This window comes from Anabrus simplex, chromosome 11 (genome assembly GCF_040414725.1).
Source record: "Anabrus simplex isolate iqAnaSimp1 chromosome 11, ASM4041472v1, whole genome shotgun sequence".
Classification (NCBI taxonomy): Eukaryota; Metazoa; Arthropoda; class Insecta; order Orthoptera; family Tettigoniidae; genus Anabrus; species Anabrus simplex.
In genome coordinates, this window is record NC_090275.1 from 74237451 (window position 1) to 74260518 (window position 23068).

The window sequence follows — 23068 nt, forward strand, 5'->3', positions numbered from 1 at the left end:
TGCAAGAACATCAAGATTAAAATGGTATGGCCACATAAAAAGGACAGATCAAATGAGAACAGAAAGAAAATGGCTAGAAAAGGAAACAGTGGATAAGTCAAGTAAAGCCGGACCTGGAAGGAAGAGGAGTGGAATGGTACCAAGTTGGCAAGGAAGAAATGTACCTGGATAGACAAAGATGGAGAGCACTCTTGTACTGCACCTGGGCAACTCAGGACGGTTAAAGGATAATGACTACTGTTGACCTTCCATACATCAGCCAGCTACTGACAGAATGAGGAAAAGCACAGTAATTTTAGCCAAGGAAACTAAACCTCCTCTCAAAATAGACAGATCAGTCTCAGCAATAAAGAGAGGAGATGGAAGGGGGAAAAAAATAGAGTCTTCTGCCAAAATTACGAGGATTGGCACGTCTGCACCAGGTTTTTTACCAACAAAAGACAGCAACAAAATATTACCCGATGCTACATCCAACATTCCAACATGTTGCTGTATATCTTGAATTATCTTTCTCTCTTTCTCTCTACGTTCCTCCTCCTCACGTTGCAGCTGGGCATATGATACACCTTGAGAGGTATATTTATTTTCCAGGTCATTTTTATCTTGAAGTTTAGCTTTCCTTGCTAATTCTTCAAATGGGGCCCTCTGGGCCGCATTCATTTCCTGAAACACAACAAATAAGGATTAAGATTTTCTAGGCCAAGAGTACTGAACTTGACTTACTGGAATTCAAAAATGCAATCGTGAGAACAGGAATAAAAGTCTTTCCCAGCTGCGTCACGTATTGTCTATCTTTGCAAACTATCCACTTCATATCCTTATCGATAAGTCAATCTGATAATCACAATAATGTTTTTCCACCTAATCGATACTTTTTATTCTTTGCCTTTGACAAATCTATAAGAAAATTAACAAATACAGTAAATGTTTCAACTGCTTGGTAGGCATCAGCTGTACGAACAGAAGCTTAGGTGATTAAGCACAGATGTGTTTTTTAGTCAATCTTAAGAAATATCCCATGGGAAACTAAAAACTTATAAACTAATTAAGGGAGGAAGGTAGTATTGGGGGAGGGGGTTATGTGTGGATTGTGTGGAGGTGGTTGCTTAGTGATACTTAGCGTCTAACGTACTAAAAATATTTATTGGTAGTTAAAGTAGTTTAAAATGTCTTATAAAATATGTGAATGTGCTTAAAGATGATATAGATGTTGATTCCCACAGGGAATCTGAAATATTTGTCCTGAATGAGCAAATTTATAATACCAATATAAATGGTCCGTTATTGGATATTATAAATTTTCCAGCTAGCTCATTCTTGGTTGCCAGCGTTTCGCCCTCGTGTGCTAGGGTGGGCTCATCAGTTGGTACCTAGCACACCTACCAATACGCTGGCTAGTGCATACCGTGGAGGCCACTGCGTAGGCTAACTGGAGCCACCGGCAGTGCCAATGCACTAAGAGACTTTGTCTCATCACTAAAAATTGATACCTGCTTGGCCATCAGATGATATAGATGTTGATTCCCATAGGGAATCTGAAATATTTGTCCTGAATAAGCAAATTTATAATACCAATATAAATGGTCCGTTATTGGACATTATAAATTTTCCAGCTAGCTCATTCGTGGTTGCCAGCGTTTCGCCCTCATGTGAACGGTATGCACTAGCCAGCGTATTGGTAGGTGTGCTACGTACCAACTGATGAGCCCACCCTAGCACACGAGGGCGAAACGCTGGCAACCAAGAATGAGCTAGCTGGAAAATTTATAATGTCCAATAACGGACCATTTATATTGGTATTATAAATTTGCTCATTCAGGACAAATATTTCAGATTCCCTATGGGAATCAACATCTATATCATCTGATGGCCAAGCAGGCATCAATTTTTAGTGATGAGACAAAGTCTCTTAGTGCATTGGCACTGCCAGTGGCTCCAGTTAGCCTACGCAGTGGCCTCCACGGTATGCACTAGCCAGCATATTGGTAGGTGTGCTAGGTACCAACTGATGAGCCCACCCTAGCACACGAGGGCGAAACGCTGGCAACCAAGAATGAGCTAGCTGGAAAATTTATAATGTCCAATAACGGACCATTTATATTGGTATTATGCTTAAAAATACCGGTCCACTTTTCACTAAGTATAGTTGCTGTTGGACGTTATTTTCCTTTGAATGTCCAGCTTATCACCAGGTATAAAAACTTCTTTTGAAGTTCCTTTAGTATTTGTTCTAAAGACTCATAAACTAGGTTGTTTATCTTGCTTTAACTTATTTGCCTTCGGAGGATACACTGTTGTGTTGGGAGTTTCAATGTGTTCAAATTCGTCTAAATGGGTAGCTTGCACACGATCTGTAACTGGCAGAAAATACATGAATGTCATCAAATGAATTTTTGTTTTGAATTTCACATGCTGACTCATGTTAAGAAGTTGGGGTGTGTTAGGAATATTCTTCACTTACCGATACCTGGTATACGTCCTTATTACTCACAATGTCCTGGGATTTGGTCTGTGTCTATCGTCCTCGACCTGGTGAAGGTGTGCCAATGCCTGCTTGCTAGCATGATCTGGTGGGGGAAGGGGAGGCATGGGCGTGTCATCATCAGCCGTTTCTCGGGGGAAGAGGATTTTAGTTGTGACATCATGATGTCATACTTGCTGGTTTTGTTTCCTGAACATGCTTGTTTTCAATTTAATAGTTCCTTGTATCCAAGCATGTGTTCATAAAGGGGGTTTCCTTATTCATTCATGTCGTTTGAATTCCAGTCCTCATTCTCTGATTTATCGAGAAGGATATGGATATTTTCCAGATTGTTCACAAGTTTTCCTTTATTTACCCTTCTCAAGATTTCGAGGGCTTGTTTAATGTCAGTGAATTTATGTCCCGTTTCTTTCACGTGAGCCCCCAATGCGGAGAATCTCCTGTGTTTCTCAGCATTAACGTGTTCATGATATCTAATTAAGAAGTTCCTCCCTGACTGTCCCATTCCATGTACGAGCTCTTGCATTGGTTGCATGTTAACTTATTTATACCTGACTCCTGATATTCGTCCCCTTTGTGTTTGTTAACTGTGTTATGGTTGAAAAATCTATGTTTATTATTATTGTTTGTTGAAAAAGCTATTTTGATAGTGTGTTTCTTGAATAATCCTGAAATTTATGCACTTATAACAATTGTTTATTGGCTAAAAGTCGTACATGTTTCAAGAACCCACGTGTTCTCTTCTTCAGCGGCAGTATATAATCTACCGAGTATTCACAGGACTTGTTAACATCACTGTTTTAATTGACTTAAAAATAAATTACAAATAAGGCTGACAGATTAGTTTGAAGTGAATACAGATCCGATAAATCAAAACATTATGGTTAAAATAATAAACTCTAAACTGAGAGTCGGCAGGTTTGGAAAGAATCCAACACCAGGGATGTGGCATTCTCTTTCAACTAGTTGCAAAATTTGGGAATTTTACCTTCACCAAACAGTCTGAATTCATTTGATGCAGCAACATTATTATTTTTGTTAATGATTTAACTTTGTATTAACACATCAAAGATCTTCAGCAACACAAGGATTGGAAAGGGCTGCGATTGGGAAGGTAGCAGTCATGTCCTAGAACGACATACAGTCCCAACAATTGCCTGGTGTGAAAACAGGAAATCATGGAAAATATCTTCAGGGCTGCTGACTGTGAGATTCAAAACCACTATCTCCCGTATGCAAGCTCACAAACAATTCTAACTACACAGCCAACTTGCTTGGATGCAGCAATATTAAGGGTACAAACAATGTTAGGCGAAGGTGAAACAAATAAATTAATCTCAATCAATTCCTTTAACTCGGAGGCTGGCTCCTTGCTATGCTGCTGGCTGCTATCCTCGACACATCGATGGCCTCAAACAGGTTTGTTTTCGGAGCCTGGCACATCGCCCGGCTATCCTGTAACTTTGAATGTGATTGGTTCTTTCAAGATCACCCACTTTTCCTCTCTCCGCACTCCTCGCAGAATTTCCATGTTCACTAGCTATGTAAAACTGATCCAGTGTTGTGTTGTTCAGTTTCTGGTATGGGTGACTAATATTAAACAAAAGGCGATGCCAGCTTTTTTCCAACAAAATGCGATTTGGAACCAGTGGCACGCGGATCATCCTAACAGGTTCAAACTGGATAAACTATGGAATAACAAGATGGCGAGCAAACAGTAAACCTTAACTGTTTTATGAGGGATAGTGGCCATTTTTATTGTTTTAAAGTGAAGTTTCTATTTATTTTTTATTTTTATTTTATTGTCATTTACCCCTTTATTCTATTGACTATGTTTTTATTTATCTTTGTCTAACTTAATTTGAATTAAATATATGTCAACAGGTTTAAAAGGTCAACACCACATTTCGTTCTCTTCCTTCATTTCACGTACTACAATCTTGCCAATGACGAATCGGAAATACCCTAGAAGATGAAAACATCTTCACAAGATGAATGTTCGACTACAACCGAGAGCTGCCAGCACCGTTAGCATGGGGCTGCTGTAGGTAAAAGCTCCACGGCAAGCAGCCTGGCTGTAACGGGCAACGAGGTGAAAGCAGTGAAGCTGCAGCATAAAGGTACCTTAACCCCTTCAGTGGTGGGTTTTGGCAGACCTCCTGTGCCAGAAAAGTTAGGTTTTCGGAGGAAATTATTTATTTTTAGAAAGCAAGGAATGAGTAACAATTATTACGGGAACACATTCATATATTATTCAATGTTAATAAAAACTTACTTTACACACTATTTACACTTTTTTACAGTAGGCCTGTGATACAGTTTCATAAAATATTGGTGTTGTGAGAATACTGTCCTGTGAGCAATACATTTTATTTCACGCTTTTGTATTACTGTATTCCCATCAACAACATTAACGTAATAAACTGCCAAATTTTGTAAGAGTTTTTTTTTTCCAAAACTGTGCCCTTGAGTGCGGAGGTTTATTTACAAGTTTTCAATGCACCTTTGGCATAGGGCCAACAAATATTTTTTGGTCACTGTCAAATTTACAACTTCATCCGTTAGAACCAGTTCAAAACAGTCAATCGCACCCACCTTTGGTAATAATCCAACACTCACACCAGGATTTCCCGTAAATGGAATTACTTTAAAGTCGCACACTATCCCCAGGCTTACACTTTTTCCACACGAATGTATATTCGGCATCTACCATCACCATTGCTTCTGACGTAATATCTTCATTTTCACTAGGGTTACTAAGAAGGACATCATCTGAAGAATCAACAGAATCATTATCGCTACTACCAGAAATACTAATGTCACTTAGAGATTCATCTTTGATGTAGTTCCTTATTTTGTCTTCAGACAAACATCTCTTCCGTTTCTCACTCGCCATTTCTGTTTACCTCATCAGCTGGCCAGAGATTGTATATGTAAATTAGAGAAGATAAGGCATATTTTAGGGCAGTGACTTCATAAATACAGTTGGAAACCTTCCCACCATCTGTTGAGAATGTTAGAAAACATTTTCCAAAGATATTCCAGTACCCGAAAAAATTATTGGGCGATTGCGAAATGAACATTGCAGCTAAACAAGAATTTCTCGGGCAGTGACGTTATGGGCAAGCATGCGCCACCCGAGAATTTCTCGGGCGTGTCACTGAAGAGGTTAATATTCAGTCTAGACAGCTGTTCTCCCTTTGATGATGATGGTGATGTTTGTTGTTTAAAGGGGCCTAACATCTAGGTCATCGGCCTGTAATGGTACGAAATGAGACGAAATGTAATAACAAAGTCTAAAATCAGACTGACCAGAATTCAAAACATGATGACCATGAATGAATGGATGAATATGAATTTAAAACAATCAGTGGATCCAAACCGCAATGCCCCACATTCCCAGAAACTATCGCAAAACAATACTATTACTGACCAAGGGACTGCTCCTAAAGCACAATCCTTAATCGATAATGCTTGTTGTGTAAAAGGGTCCAAAATCGAGGTCATTGGCCCCTCATAATGGTACTAGTAAAGTAGAACTATGGTATCTGTCATGTTGCAGTACTAATCAAGAGTAGCGTAAACTCACGGTATTCCGTACATTATGGTAATACAGGTAATGTAATACGCACCTGTAACGCCAAACTACGGTGTTTCTCTAATATTGATGTGAGGCAACGCAAACATATGGTGCTCCTCACATAGATGTACTAATCACAGAGACTCGTAGTATCCCGTGGTGTTCCTCACATAGAGGGTACTAATCGCAGGCCACGCAGACCCACAGTATCACTCATATAGTAGTACTAGTCACAGGCAACGCCCAGACCCCTGGTGTTTCTCACATAATGGTACTAATTACAGGCAACGTAAACCCATGGTACTCCACATGTAGTGGTACTAATCACAGGTACTGTAAAATCCCTCTCACACTCTGTTGCTAGTAATCACAAACCTATTATGTATCTAACACAGTGGTACTACTCACAAGTAAAGGCGACCCATGGTGTTCCCCGCATGATGGTACTAATCGCAAGTAGTCTTATGGTTCTAATTGGATCATCCCTTGGTCAACCCTTTTAGTGGGCTCTTATGACAGGCAGGGGATATTCTTTTTCTGTGACCCCAAAGGGAGTTGTTCTCCCTTTGGAATTGTCACTGTTACATTGAGAAATGTTCTAATATTCCATGTCCCAATAGTATGTTGGTTAGTAGTTCAACTGTGAAATATGTGGCCAGCTGAGCATAGCGTCTCATACACAGTCCTACAATAATACAGTAAAACTTGCTCAAAACAGAATCGCAAGTGTCTGAGTTGCTTTTCCAAATTAGACAAGTTTCCATATGGAACAAAATTGTACAAAAAGATACAAAAATTAATTACCCCATATCCATTAGTCTAGTTTTGGTGGTGCAAATCTCAGTAACACAATATCTTCTTGTACAGTAGGTTTTTATTACTTTCGTATAGACCTCAAGTATAACACACTCAACATATAATGTACAGTATGTACTTTATGTACCGTACTCAATGAAAACCGAACAATTTTTGCCTTATTCCACATGTTTAATAGACAAACTACAGTATACATATACTGTAACACATACGGTATAAGACAATTTCTGCCTTGTTCCATATGTTTAATAAACAAACTACAGTATACATTTAACAAAATACCGTATTTGTCAAATTATTTCTTCTTCCACATGTCTATCAAAGAAACCGGTTTCACCTTCCTTGATGTCATGTCTTTCTCAAGGTAGTCTTTAGCGCTGTACAGTAGCTCAAGACGTCGTGGTGAATTTGACTTGACAGCAAATTTCATAATATCCCTGACACACTCAATAGCTTATTCATCATCATCATCATCATCCTAAACCATCTCCAGTTTCCCGGGTGTGGTATATGACCCTCCTCCATCTCATCCTGTCCTTGTACCATTCTTCCTCCACCAACTTGTCCCAATCATGACCTCTCAGCATTACATCGCTCTTAACTAAATCTATCCATTTCCTTCGTGGCCTTCCCACGGGTCGTCTTCCTTCTACCTTTCTGTCAAATTCCTTCCTTGCAGTTCTGTTTACTGGCATCCTATTCATGTGACCAAACCACTTCAGTCTTGATATCTGAATCTTATTTAGGAGAGAATTGTCTATTCCTACTTCTTCTCTAATTTCCTCATTCCTAATCTTGTCTTTCCTGGTTTTCTGGATCATAGTGGGTAGGAATTTCATTTCAGCTGCCTGAAGTTTGGAATTATCTCTATTGGTCAGTGTTGTGGTTTCGAGACTGTATGTAAGAATTGGTGTATAATAGGACTTGTACAATGTCATTTTTGTTTTCATGGGTATTTGCTCATCCCACAGCAGGTGTCTTACCTGGTGGTAGAATTGTGTTGCCTTATTCATGAGTGCATATTTTTTCCTGACTTTCTCTTTCCTCCTCTGCCACCTCGTCCTCCTCCTGGTCTTCGTATCTCGGATTATCATCGTCTTTATTCTCTGTACGGCGGATATTTAGAAGCTGTACAGCAGACTGGAAACTGTAGCGAGTAGCAAGCTGGTCTTGCATAAAATCAGTTTCATGGTCCGTATCGCACTTCAATAGATTCACAATTAAGTATTTATTATTTTCCACCTAGTCGATACAATGACTGCTTAAGGCAATTTAATGGTTAAAAGTGGTACATGTTTCGTATTTTATCAACATCTTCAGCCACGTAACACTGTTTAGATGAAAAATATATAAAATTGACAAAGTAATGCTTAAGAGGAAGTGTCCTTAAAATTAACATAAGATTGACAACATTAAAACAAACAAAAACTCAAGAGAAAATATATAAATTATTACTACAATTGAAAGCAGTTGTCAAGGAAACACTTGTACAATATTCCATAGAGAGTATGTCCTAAATGAATATTCTTTTCTTAATAATTCATGAAAAAAGGTCAAATTATAAATTATACAGTTTATAGGTAATTGTCGAAATGAAGAAAACCAGATATCACAATGTGGTTCTTATTATTAATGCAGATGAAAATATAACTAATTCTTAGTTGTCAATTCTTATTAAGCCTGCTTTCCTTTGGAACAGTAACTCCTGTCATTCTTTCACAGTCTTGTGTCTGGTGTAATATTGATGATGCGTTCTTCCTTGCTCTTGCTCTCGGAAAAAGATAAATTTTTTGATTCGGGAATATATAAACTCACATGCTTTGAATGCAAGAATACATACATAGGACAATCTGGCTGCAATTTTAAAGTTAGATATTAGGAACATGTGAATGCTGAAAAACATAGAAGATTCTCAGCTATGGGATCACACATGACTGCCACAGGTCATAAATTTACCAACATAGAACAAGACCTGACCATCATAAAGAATTTTTTTTTTTTTTTTTTTTTTTGCTAGTTGTTTTACGTCGCACCGACACAGATACGTCTTATGGCGACGATGGGATAGGAAAGGACTAGGAGTTGAAAGGAAGCGGCCGTGGCCTTAATTAAGGTACAGCCCCAGCATTTGCCTGGTGTGAAAATGGGAAACCACGGAAAACCATCTTCAGGGCTGCCGATAGTGGGATTCGAACCTACTATCTCCCGGATGCAAGCTCACAGCCGCGCGCCTCTACACGCACGGCCAACTCGCCCGGTATATAAAGAAATTAAAGAAGGGCAGCTTAATGAACACATATGAAGATCTATACATTCATCTAGACCAACTTATAAAGAAAAATGATAACCTTAATGAGGCTGTAGAATATAAGAATCCTTTATATTATCAAATTCTAGTATATTTGAAAATGCTTGAGAAAGATCACGAAAAAAGAATTGGAATTTCTCCATCTACAGATAGCCCTACAACTAATTCCTCCTCAGTTGAAGCTACAGGTGGCAGCAAGGAGGTTCTTGACACACCTATATCCCCCGCTCCTCCACCTCCTCAGGTGCAAGAGCAAGGAAGAACGCATCATCAATATTACACCAGACACAAGACTGTGAAAGAATGACAGGAGTTACTGTTCCAAAGGAAAGCAGGCTTAATAAGAATTGACAACTAAGAATTAATAATAATAATAATGTTATTTGTTTTACGTCCCACTAACTACTTTTACGGTCTTCGGAGACACCGAGGTACCGGAATTTAGTCCCACAGGAGTTCTTTTACGTGCCAGTAAATCTACCTACACGAGGCTGTCATATTTGAGCACCTTCAAATACCACCGGACTGAGCCAGGATCGAACCTGCCAAGTTGGGGTTAGAAGGCCAGCGCCTTAACCGTCTGAGCCACTCAGCCCGGCCAACTAAGAATTAGTTATATTTTCATCTGCATTGATAATAAGAACCACATTGCGATATCTGGTTTTCTTCATTTCGACAATTACCTATAAACTGTATAATTTATAATTTGACCTTTTTTCATGAATTATTAAGGAAAGAATATTCATTTAGGACATACTCTCTATGGAATATTGTACAAGTGTTTCCTTGACAACTGCTTTCAATTGTAGTAATAATTTATATATTTTCTCTTGAGTTTTTGTTTGTTTTAATGTTGTCAATCTTATGTTAATTTTAAGGACACTTCCTCTTAAGCATTACTTTGTCAATTTTATATATTTTTCATCTAAACAGTGTTATGTGGCTGAAGATGTTGATAAAATACGAAACATGTACCACTTTTAACCATTAAATTGCCTTAAGCAATCATTGTATCGACTAGGTGGAAAATAATAAATACTTAATTGTGAATCTAGCAAGCTGGTCGTCGCTGCGAATGTATTCGACTACATTACATACAAAATTTTGTTGTTGGTTCAGCGTAGATATCAGTGCAGCATTTTCAGCCATTTCCTCAGGTGTGCCAACACCATCAATTTCTGCAAATCCCGCTTTTGCAAAACCCTTTACGACTGTTTGAGGTTTGATCTGTTTCATAGCCAAACTGATCTAGCTGACAACATCCAGTATGGAAACTGATCGTTCTAGGGAGTAGGTGTTGTCAACTGTATCAACATTCTTGATCAGTGATTGCATCAAATGCCTGTAGTGAGATTTAAATGTGTACATCACTCCTTGATCCATAGGTTGAACAACGCTGGTCGTGTTAGGTAGAAACCAGGCTAGCTTGACATTGGAAAGCAATACATGTGGGTGACAAGTGGCATTGTCGAGAAAAGGAATAACTTTGCAATTTTCCCTCTTCATTCTATAGTTAAATTCGTTCAGCCATCCTTCCATTAGAGCAATGGTCATCCAGTCTTTCCTATTGCTCCTCCAAGTTACCGGAAGCTTGTGCAAGTGCAAGTTTTTAAAACACCTTAGTTTTGCTGATTTCCCGATTACCAGAGACTTTTCCATTTCCCCATCCATGTTACCGCACAATGGTACTGTAAGTCTTTCTTTCAACATTTTACCCCACCACACTTTTCCCCACAAAGCGCAAGTGACTTTGAAGGCAAGGCTCGAAAAAACAATTCTGTTTCGTTGGTGTTGAAAATGTCTTTAGGTTCACAGCCAAAAATTAAATTTTACAGCTTCGATTTCCACTCGGCTACTACATTTCATCCACATCTTTGGACTTGCCACAGACTTCATTCCATACGATATAGGGTCCTCTTTTGAAACTCTCCAGCACCCCAGCTGATGCGGTCTTGCCAACTGATTTAGCAATGGCAAGAGCCTCATTCTGTAGCAAGGTCCACTAACCGGAAGGTTTCTCGAACGGGCATTGACGAACCATCCCCACACTAAATCACTGATTTCTTCACTGCCTGTTAGCTTAGATTTTATCTTCATTTGTACATTACCCTGCATACACTGCTTAGTAATGCCGTCCTTATGTTTTAAAGTCTCGAGTTTTTCCACATCTGAAATGCGACAATTTCTTTCACAGACCATATTTTCTTTTCACTCACTTCAATAACTTTCACTTTCTCGTTCAGTGTCAGTGACGTATATTTCTTAGCCATCGTGCTGCCTTCAAAACTGACGCAAATTTACTGACAGAACACAAAGAAGGGAATTGTTTACCTTAGAATTGGGCTCAAGTTGTACATCTACGAACCATGGCAAGAGTCAGGCAATTAGTGGAGATTTTAATCCCATTCTACCAGGAATTTTGCGAAATCTGGACCTCATTGGAGCAGCGTGTTACAGTCTATAAACACCTGACTCTTCCCTTGGCGAAATATTCGTGTACCTGCATTACCGGGTATGCCTAAATAAATTTCACAGCTAAAGCATAATTTCTGCAATATACAGTTATTCTTTCATAACTTCTTTCCGTTTCCACGCTGAACAGATTCCGCTTTATACAACATACCGTATAAACCTGAATACCACCCGCCACCAAATGAGACCCGCACCCTACATTTGAGACAGCAAAATGTGGAAAAAAAATATAAAATCTAATAACTCACATACCTACTTAATTTTCTTAAAAAATACCACAAATATAAATTCAAACAGCTTACAATTAATAAAATCATCATAAAAATCATAAATGAAATCGGTCCAATACTCAGATCATTCGCAATACACCACTATAATCTGAAGTTTTGCCATAGGAATTTTCCTCGCTGGCGTCTTTCCACAAATAGTCCTAACTACCGTCCACTGAATTTGAAATACCATATTTCTTAAAGCTTTTGGACACTAGATCGTTGGGAATGCGCACACATGTGGTCTTGATCCAGCTGCATATTAGTCCCACTTCAGCCCTCTTCACTTGTTCGGTTGCTGTTAACGCATGATCTCCATCAGACATCCATTTGGTGCACAACTGTTTCAGAAGCGAGTCCTCCACGAATTATGACAAGATTGATTTTTCCTTTCCTCATCATATCTATTACGGCATCCGTTGTATGTCCTCGGTAACTGCCCAACACAAGCATGTTCCGTTTTTGTAACAAAGCTCCCGTACGAAGTTGCCAAATGCACTTCACCCAGTCCTCAACTAGTCCTCCATCCAGCCGGACCCGTGTTCTAACAACACCGAACAGCAAGTTTCCCTTCGGAAGTGTTTTCCTTTCAAAACCACATATGGAGGAAGTTGGGTTCCATCCGCTAATACGCACGATATTACCATGCATCTTTGCTTTTCGTTACCACCTGTACTGATGGTTAAACTTTTAGAGCCCTTCGTATCCACTGTATTTTCCAACGTCATCTCAAAATAGACAGGTGTCTGGTCAGCATTCCCAATTTGTGACAACAAATAAGAATTTTGCTTCCTCAAATGAATAATGTGACGCTGAAAGGCTGTTCATTTTTCTTCATACGCCCCAGGGAGGCGTTGTGAAATAGACTGTCTCCAAATGCACAATCCCTTTCTCCGATAAACGTTTCAGATCCTTCTGCGGCTTGCAGTAAAACCCTGTGTTTTGAGTTCTTTTGAGATCTTTAGTGTTTTCACTGACACATTTCACTAGAAACACCATATCCTTACTCACGTTTTTCTATCACAAATTTGTGGAGTTGTTCTTCAATTACCGGAAACACTGCACTCCGCCCGTGGAACGCTCTGCGATCGCTATTACTTTTTAGAAGTTTTTCCTTCTTCCGCCAATCACAAATACAAGCTTCATCAATATCGTACTTTCTGCCAACGGCATGATTTCTGTATATTTCAGCTTCGCTTACAACTTTAAGTTTCTCACACACAGTAAATGACTGCAGACGCCATTTTGAATCCATTGTTTACTATCAAGACAACACTTTCACGACACACATATGGAACTTGAATTTGAGCGAGGTAGACTTCTGTAAACAACAGTCTTGACTCTCACCAAGTACGATATCCCGCGAGATCAGCTATTCACGCACCCAGCATGCCAACAACACTTGTGAAACAAATGACGATTGAGCATCCGCAGCAGCGATTTTCATGTTTACCGCATATTTACCCATATTCTTTGATTTACCGTATTTCATTACCTTACATTTCGCGTTTACATGCCACTGTAACCGTATTGAGAAAAAATAAATCTTGTTTTCTAGAATGCAACTAAAACACAATGAGACCTGAACGCCCATTTACATTTGGTATATTAAGTACGGTAACCTTATTCAAATCTATTTCAATACTCCATGGAAACGTAGTAAATATTTACGAGAATGAACGTTTTGAATATGACCCGCACTCAAGATTTAGAACCAATAGTTTGGGGAAAAAAGTGTGGGTGGTATTTGGGATTATATGGCAAATAAGATGCAAAGCCATATCCAGTGTGCTGGGACCATAACTTTTGTACACACTGGATACACACTGGACAAATTTCCGTTTTATAGATATTCCGCTTTGAGCAAGTTTTACTATAATAATAATAATAATAATAATAATAACAATAATAATAATTGCTTTACATCCCACTAACTACTTCACAGTTGTTCTGAGATGCCAAGGTGCCGGAATTTCTTCCCGCAGGAGTTCTTTTATATGCCAGTAAATCTCCCAATACGAGGATGACTTATTTGAGCACCTTCAAATACCACCGGCCTGAGCCAGGATCGAACCTGCCAGGTTGGGATCAGAAGGCTAGCGCCTCAAGCATCTGAGCCACTCAGCCCAGAGTGAACAGTCCTTGTCACTTTCCCAAAAGAAAAGAACAAAGCAAGTTTAATGGCAGAGTGAGTATAGGACAAATGTACAAGGTGAGCAAAAAGTAAGTAGGTACAGATAAAGGAGTATAAATGCTATGCTCGTAATGGTAATTTATTCAAATTAACCCAATGTCTGCCAAGATCCGATGTAAGCCGATGCTCTGTGAATCGTAAAACTACCCTGATCCGATGAAATCCGATGCTGTAAAGGCCGGTTTTCAAAAACCGCTTGTTCAGGTTTAACGCAACAAACGATTAGTGTATGCATGTCGGCTGATCCATGGAATCTCTAACTACAAGCAAATACCATTTTCCCTCTGACAAAGAGAATATAACATTCTTATTTTCTATTTCTTTTAAGTGTTGTCACGCGCTGAACATGTCGTGCACCACGAAGGTTGCGCGACAAGTTTGTTTGACGCAAGGTTTAGCTTTTATCGTGTTCTTGCGCACTATACTACAAATTCTTGCACGGTAAGATGGTAAATTATTATTCGGAACACTTGTGTTAAAAATACATTCAGGCTACGTTGTTAGAAAGTGACAGTGATATATTATCTCCCAGTGATGAAAACATGAGACAGACAGTAAGAGTTCATGTGACATATTAGGCCTAATGGTATTGCCCCTCCTCAAATTATTAAATTATTATTATTATTATTATTATTATTATTATTACTACTACTGCCGCTGCTACTACTACTACTACCACCACCACCACCACCACCACCACCACCACCACCACCACCACCACCACTACATAGTGTACACAGAAATGTTCTCTCAAGTTTCCCCGACTTTCCCCGACCTATTAAGAAAAATTTCCCTGACTCATGAAAATTAAGCAACAAGTTAATTCACCAAACAGCATGTTTTACAAGGAACAAGAAAGGAAAATCCAGCCTCCGCCATTCCCATAGCTGGCCTTAATTCTCTCTCTGCTTCCTTTTTTTCAATTACTTATGGAAAAACAATTATATTGATGGCACTTTATATACAAACAAATTGTTTAAAGGTAACATGTAGGCCTAACATACAGTATACAACTAACTTATTAATAGAGAAATTCAAATATGAATTTTTTTTTTTTTTTTTTTTTTTTTTTTTTTACCACAGCAATCTAATATTATTTCATGTGGATTTAAAGCACTCGAGATCAAAAGCAATTAACTTGTGTTTCTAATGTAGGTGAATATAAATTCCAATTAAACTTAGTCTAGGTCTATATTTAAAACAGCTTTCAAATCTGAAGACAAATCAGTCAGGAAAGATAGGAATGAAAAATGTTTGCACTTATCAAAAAGATTACTGGTTATGTTTTATGTTTTCTAGAACTATTTTCTTCCTTTCAGTCTCAGCATCCTGCTTTTCTCTTTCAATTTTCAACTTTTTCTGTTACTCCTCTAAATCTTTCAACTATAATTCAATTTTCCTTTTCTCCATTTTCTTCTTTCCTCTTCTGATTGCTTTTGTTTTTCATGTTCCAGGTATGACATACCTAGTTCTTGAAGCTCAGATCGAGGTCAGCATACTTCTATTGATAGTAACACTCCTTGAACCACCACCATGTTTCACACTATCCAAAATTATTCTCTGGGGAACAAGTGGTTCCTCCAAAATATTTTCGACTTGTAAATGTTTACTGACAGAAAAGCCTGTCTCAACAAATGCATTACCTAGAGATAAAATGAAACAAAAAGTTTCATTACATTTGTATTTCTCATCTTCTAAAAGATTGCAGTAAAATTCATCCAATCCCAAGACATCCGTTCTTTTAGAAATGAAGTCATTAATTTGTTTATTGATTCTGATCTTCCTCGGTTAGCAGACAGAACTCTTGTTTGGCCTTTTCAACACTTTTATCACATAGTCTTGTATGGCCAAGAACATCAATACTTTTCACTGCCAAACTGGATTTGAGCAATATCATTTTAGGGTTTAGGGCAGTGAGACCCCTTGCTAAATGTGATTTTAGAGGACTTTTCTCTCTTGAGTTTTTCTAACATGGTGATCAAGAGATTTTTGAACTCATTCTTATAAGTATCTTTTCCTTTTCATAACATTTAACTTGTTTGAGTAAGCTCTTGGTAGCAAAACCAATATCCACTTTTTCTACAGAAAACAGATTAATACTATCTTGTAAGTCTAAATATTTTAACTTTAAGAAATACTTGCTTCAGCTGTTTCAGACTTAACAAATCATCATTATGTTTATCATAAGTTCTCCAAGCGACATAAAAAGGTAAGGCAACTCTTGTGCTGAAACCCCTGCAGCATTCAAAACAATGTTCCCAGACAGTAAAATTACTCAAAACTTTACTCTGGGCAAGACTAAGGCACTTTACTTTTGAATCTTCTGAGAAAAGGTTCGCCAGACAAAATACTTCTAAAAGCACTTAATTTTGCCTTTAGTACTGAATTCTCCACAGCTTCTCTAAGATATGAAAGATTTCTTTTCAGTGTACTCTTCTCCAATTTTGTCAATGTGATCATATATTTTAAAAGCTTCAACAACACAGCATCTTACTGCAGTGAAATTGTAAGGAAATGCAGTGCTTGTTGTTATGTCAGTATATTTAGTACATCGAGCAGGGCTACCTTATAAAAGATTGTACAGAGACCTGAAAAAATTAAAAAGATCCAAGTTTTCATGGCTTCATTCACCATATACAAACTGCATACGCCTATATCAAGAAGGGATTTGTCCTCAGGGTTTAGCACTTGCAAATGATTTTAAATTTTTAAAATAAAACTGAGGTTAACACTAGGCCCATCCATTGAGACTTGCAAAATATTTCCTAAACGTAAGGAGAGTATATGTACAGTATAAACCTATCTAATAAGTGATCCACAGTTGCCCTGCCTAAAAATACACTATTCCAATACCTTGTTGAAACTTTTTGAAGATTTACATCCCAAAACCTTACACACAAATCTGTTTAACGATTCATTGAAACAAACAACGTAATCAGAGCACTGCTTTAAGTCATTTTGTAAACCTTCCTTAAAATATGGGGCTAATCCATTATTTATAACATAGGAAGCCTTACTCTTTCCCATAGTAAAGTGCCTTAGTCTTGCCCAGAGTAAAGTTTTGAGCAATTTTACTGTCTGGGAACATTGTTTTGAATGCTGCAGGGGTTTCATCACAAGAGTTGACAGATTATTTCCAGTGATAACCTGGAGAGCCCATATGGCTTCAGCCAATGTAACATCCCCTTTGTTTGCACTGAAAGTCTTTAAACTCGTTTGACTTGTTTCTGGTACTGCTAAATCCTTTGTGGCCGTGGATGTAGTAATAACTCTTGGCTGCGTACCTTCAAGTGGAGATGGAGTAGAGGTATTCTTTGCAAAGAAAGAAATTGTTGGCTGAGAAGATTTAGCTTTTGTGTATTTTATATGAGTAGGTCTTTTAGCATGAGAAGTGACTGCTTGTTTACCCATATTACTAAGTTTGAACAATTCACAACACACTTCACAATATGCTGAAGTTGCATCATTTACCAATATGTCCAACCAACCACTCACTTCGGGAAACACTTTACTGCCTAGCCAAAGTTTATTAAATGTACACTGCTTGTTGGTCATTGTCACGAGTTTCAAGAAAGCATCCTAGAACTGAAATTTAAAAAAACATAAAATGATTGAAAGAAATGGCACAAGAGCACAAAAGAAATTGTAGAATTAATGTGCACTTCTTGTGAAAATATATGTGAAAAAGAAATGCTATAATAGCCTGGGTTACAGCAGATTAGAGCTTAAAAATATTATTATTATTATTATTATTAAAAGAATTGCGCACAATGTATCCAATATCAAGGAAGATTTCCCTGACTTTCCTGATTTTTTTTGTCTATTTCCCTGACTTTCCAAGAACAACATTTTTTTCACTGACTTTCCGGAATATGGACACTGTACTACTACTACTACTACTACTACTACTACTACTACTTCTACTACTACTGCTGCTGCTGTCAAAAGTGAAGATGATAACTATCTTAATGTTAACCAGCAAAATTCAAGTAACCTCAATTTTAAATTTCAAAAACTAAAATCATTTGAGCATTTTTATACATAAGGATTTAAAACTTTTTACATTAAAAGACAACACAGTTTAGTGATTCGAACAGTGACATTAACATGTATGTGAAATAATTATTAGTATGCTAAATACTAATTCAAATTTGCAAAATTACTGAAAGTAGAAACTAATAATCCACTAATTATTTTTCACAAAAAGGCATAAGCGCCAACAAAGTAAATCACAATGAATAATAATTTTAAAAAATTCATCCATATAGCTTCAAAACTGAGGCAAGTACAAAATTTTCAGTAAGACCTTACATTTTGCCTTAATTTAGGTTGGCAGTTTTAGCATTACTACAGCATTTCAGCTTGGCAGGAGAAGGGTTAATGTTATGGGCACACTGTTACTTGAGAATACAGACATATAGCCTACCTCGAAATTCAATGTAAGCACCCAAGGTGTCTACCAATTTCCTCAAGTGTCTGGGAATGGAATCCACAACAAATTTCCTCAAAGACACTAGTGATAACGCCCTGGATTTGTGTTTCCAATTCTTGAATTGTGAAGTTTCGTGTGGTAGACCTTATTCTTTGGCCAATCCCACAGGAAATAGTCACAGCGTATAAGGTCTGAACTTCTCACAGACGATTTGCGAGATCTGTGACATCCTGACCAACATCACAGAAACTCCTCATCCAACCATATACACACACGTCATCTGCAAAACGAGGAGGTTACTCAATCCTGCATAACAATGTCGATGTTTTTCCCCTCCAGACACCATGATCCATCGACTCTGCAACTTTTCTGTCATACTGGGATTGTGTTCTGAATGCAATTGAACATCAATCAATACTGATCTGCATTTAGGGCAGTCGCCCAGGTGGCATATTCCATATCTGTTGTTTTCCTAGCCTTTTCCTAAATGATTTCAAAGAAATTGGAAATTTATTGAACATCTCCCTTGGTAAGTTATTCCAAACCCTAACTCCCCTTCCTATAAATGAATATTTGCCCCAGTTTGTCCTCTTGAATTCCAACTTTATCTTCATATTGTGATCTTTCCCACTTTCATAAACGCCACTTGAACTTATTCATCTACTAATGTTATTCCACGCCATCTCTCCGCTGACAGCTCGGAACATATCACTTAGATTCACAATTAAGTATTTATTTATTTTCCACCTAGTCGATACAATGATTGCTTAAGGCAATTTTTAATGGTCAAAACTGGTACATGTTTCGTATATTATCAACATCTTCAGCCACATAACACTGTTTAGATGAAAAATATATAAAATTGACAAAGTAATGCTTTAGAGGAAGTGTCCTTAAAATTAACATAAGATTGACAAGATTAAAACAAACAAATAACTCAAGAGAAAATATATAAATTATTTCTACAATAGAAAGCAGATGATTTTATGTAAACATATCACTTAGTCGAGCAGCTCGTCTTCTTTCTCCCAATTCTTCCCAGCCCAAACTTTGCAACATTTTTGTAACGCTACTCTTTTGTCGGAAATCACCCAGAACGAATCGGACTGCCTTTCTTGGGATTTTTTCCAGTTCTTGAATCAGGTAATTCTGGCGAGGGTTCCATTCACTGGAACCATACTCGAGCTGGGGTCTTACCAGAGACTTATATGCCCTCTCCTTTACATCCTTACTACAACCCCTAAACACCCTCATAACCATGTGCAGAGATCTGTACCCCTTATTTACAATCCCATTTTTGTGATTACCCCAATGAAGATCTTTCCCTTGACACATTTGACACATGCATCCCGTTCTCCTCAAATGGGACATGAATGGCCACATCTTCTTGCATCCTTAACTGAAGCTGTGGTCAGTAGTTTTGAGAACAAACCTTTAGTGTCTTTGGATGGATTGTGGCATTCCTTCCCTTCACTGCAAGCCACCATCTCTGAACAAGAACATTGGAATTCCGTACTTCATAGCCTGCAGCAATCTATGCTCATTCCCTAACAGACAGATGGTCAGCGATCTTTGATATTACGAGTACTCCCCTCAGGGCCAGTGTCTCTACTTTCGACGAGCTGAAGTTCAAATTCTACTATTTCCATTAAGATTTAATTTATATTAAAAATTCTATAGCCATTTATACCCAGTCACTTTCTGCCCACCCTATATATTCAACAGCAAGACAAGAAATATTTTATTATGAAAGACCAGAACATGAGATGATACACAGTATAAAGCTGAAACTTCCCTACAAGATCTGTTCAGCACATGAACATTCTCTCAGTATCACTGGGCAATGTACCATTTAAAAATTCTTCAAGAGTTACATGTTAAGAAAGACAATTGGCACAAGGTATTTTTTGAACTTACTCTCCATTTATTGCCAGCAGCCGTAGCCACTTCTGCCATTCCTCCAAAGCGGCGACCCTTGCTCTCTTCATCCTTACGGAATTTGAGCATGAAAAAATAATATGGATTCTTAGGTTCCTTTTTCTTCTTGTTAGGCATTGTAAAATGCTAGTCTGAAAGAGAAAAAAAAAAAAAAACTTAGGCTCCTATCATGAAAAGCTCTCCACAACATGATATCAGAAATATATAGGAGAAAGAAATAGGGGCATGATTAGTACAGACAGATGTTCGAATTCCCAGGGATTCTAAGATGAAATTTTCAAGTGAAATTACATGGCATCAGGAAAGGTATTGACCCGTAATCTATCACTCAAAATTTGAAAGACAGAGAGAGCTAGTTGTATAGTATGGATAGTTTGAAGATGGTTTTCTGTGGCTTCCCATTTTCACATCAGGCAAATGCTGGGGCTATATGTTAAATAAGGGCACCTGGATATGAAACTTGCACATTTTAAGGTACATCTTGTAGCTTCATATTTAAGAAACTATTTGTTCCAAGACTGTCAAACCCTGCTCGCCTTTTAATACCAACTAGGGCAATGTGTATGCATATCAACCATCTAGCTTCCTTAGTTCATGAACAGAAATGCAAATACCATGAATTCACATTTAAATTTTTTACCAATCCGCCAAAACTTAGGTACAATTTTCATGGAAGACATTACTTTCTTCTTCTTCTTCGTAACATTTTCCCGCTGGATCAGGATCCGCCGTTTTAATCTTGGCTAATCATTTTGCACAATCTTTGGCATCATGTGGTCTTACGCATTGTATCAGCATTACTTCATCTGAGACTGCCTTGGCAGATGTTGCCAATTAATTTTAACAGAGCAGGTGAAATTGACAACCGTTCCAGGTGTAAAATGCAGGTACGACCATACCATTGGAGACGTTTTTCCTGTGCTTTCTCAGAGATGGGCGCAATTCTCATTTGCTGGCGAATGGTGGTTTTTTTTTGACATGATGCAGAAGTGTGATGCCCATTGACCAATGGAGCATACGCATTACCATGTTGTGCAATAGGCGTTCCGTATCTTTGTCAGATGGTCAACATTCAACACCATATAAATCAACAGGACATACTACCTTGCGGCATATTTTGGACTTCAGATATAATGGCATCCTTCTGTAGTAGAGTATGCCTGCGACTTCCCACAATCTCATCCATTCTGCCTTTATCCTACTTCGCACTTCATCACATATACCACAATAAGTCTGTAGGCGAGCTCCTAGATACCTGAAGTGTGCCATCTTCATTAAGGTCTCCCCATCAACTTGGATGGAGCTGTTTCTTGGGGTGGTTTCCAGGCATTCAGTCATTTTTTGGTCCAGTCTAACACCATATTGTGAGAGAAGGCTGTTCCAAGCTTCAACTTGACACTACAATCCTCTTCTGGTGGTATCAAGAAGCTATAAATTTTATTTTTGTTCCATACTGAAGTGCAATTATAAGAATAAATTGACAAGAGTGTCCACCTTTTCAATACAATATATGAAATAAATGATATTACATAAGTCTTGGGACTAGTTTCAGCCACTTAGTGGCCATCTTCAGCCAAATAAAAATTAAACAGATCATGTGATAACTAAAACATATGTATACCATTGTAGGAATAATTAAAATATATATAACAAAAATTAAGGTTATGATCTTGTCATAAAATGTAATTTATTCTTACATTTAAGTATCAAGAAGAGGGACATCATCTTCATAAAACAGTCTAAAGGACACTCCTTTGTAGGTCCAATGTGATTGTGCCCATGGCAAGGACAAGAGCAAGTTGCTTTACGTCGCACTGACACAGATAGGTCTTATGGCGACGATGGGACAGGAAAGGGCTAGGAATGGGAAGGAAGCGGCCGTGGCCCCACCAGCATTTGCCTGGTGTGAAAAGGGGAAACCACGGAAAACCATCTTCAGGGCTGCCGACAGTGCGGTTCGAACCCACTATCTCCCGAATAGTGGATACAGCTATCGTGCTCGGTGGACAAAGGAGCAATGGGGACAGTGTGGAGCTTTGGTGTACACCGACATTCACTGGAAAGCTCTCCGAGATGCTTAGGCTGGGGCCACACTGGCGGAGATTTGCTAGATCGTTAGCGCTGGAGTGGTTACTTGGATAACTACCCCAAGAAAACAAACAATGGAGAACGTTCAAGAAAGGCCACCGTAACATTCTGTTACCTAGCAACTTTCCAAGCAACTACCCCACAAACATGTCTCTTTTGCCTGGATAGTTAGCCATGTTATTTATTTTTACAACTGGCTTTACGTCGCACCGACACAGGCAGGTCATATGGTGACGATGGGATAGGAACGGAATACGAGTTAGAAGGAAGTGGCCATGGTCTTAACCTACTGGCGTCTGACATCGTCTCTGAGACGTGCTGAATTTGGTCACGAGTTGGTGCCAGCAGTTTACGATTAAACTTTTTATAGGGTCCACCTATTCAATACAATAATAATGTTGTCTAGATGTAATTACAACATTCTAAATTTTATTCAGGACTGGTTTCGACGCTTTTTTTTTTTTTGCGTCATCCTCAGGTGTACAAAGA

The 23068-nt window shown here is 38.3% G+C and overlaps 1 protein-coding gene across 3 annotated transcripts in view; it reads right to left on the reverse strand.

Moving 5' to 3' along the window:
* Window positions 1-23068, reverse strand: part of LOC136883454 (protein maelstrom homolog) — a 228650-nt gene that overhangs the window by 178679 nt on the left and 26903 nt on the right. For all 3 annotated transcript variants that reach the window (XM_067155759.2, XM_067155761.2, XM_067155760.2), the window contains exons 2-3: window positions 20471-20622; window positions 459-663 (exon numbers count right to left, since the gene is read on the reverse strand). In XM_067155759.2, the coding sequence (XP_067011860.2) occupies window positions 459-663; window positions 20471-20608 (343 nt within the window). In that variant the 5' untranslated portion in view covers window positions 20609-20622. The remainder of the gene's footprint in view (window positions 1-458; window positions 664-20470; window positions 20623-23068) is intronic.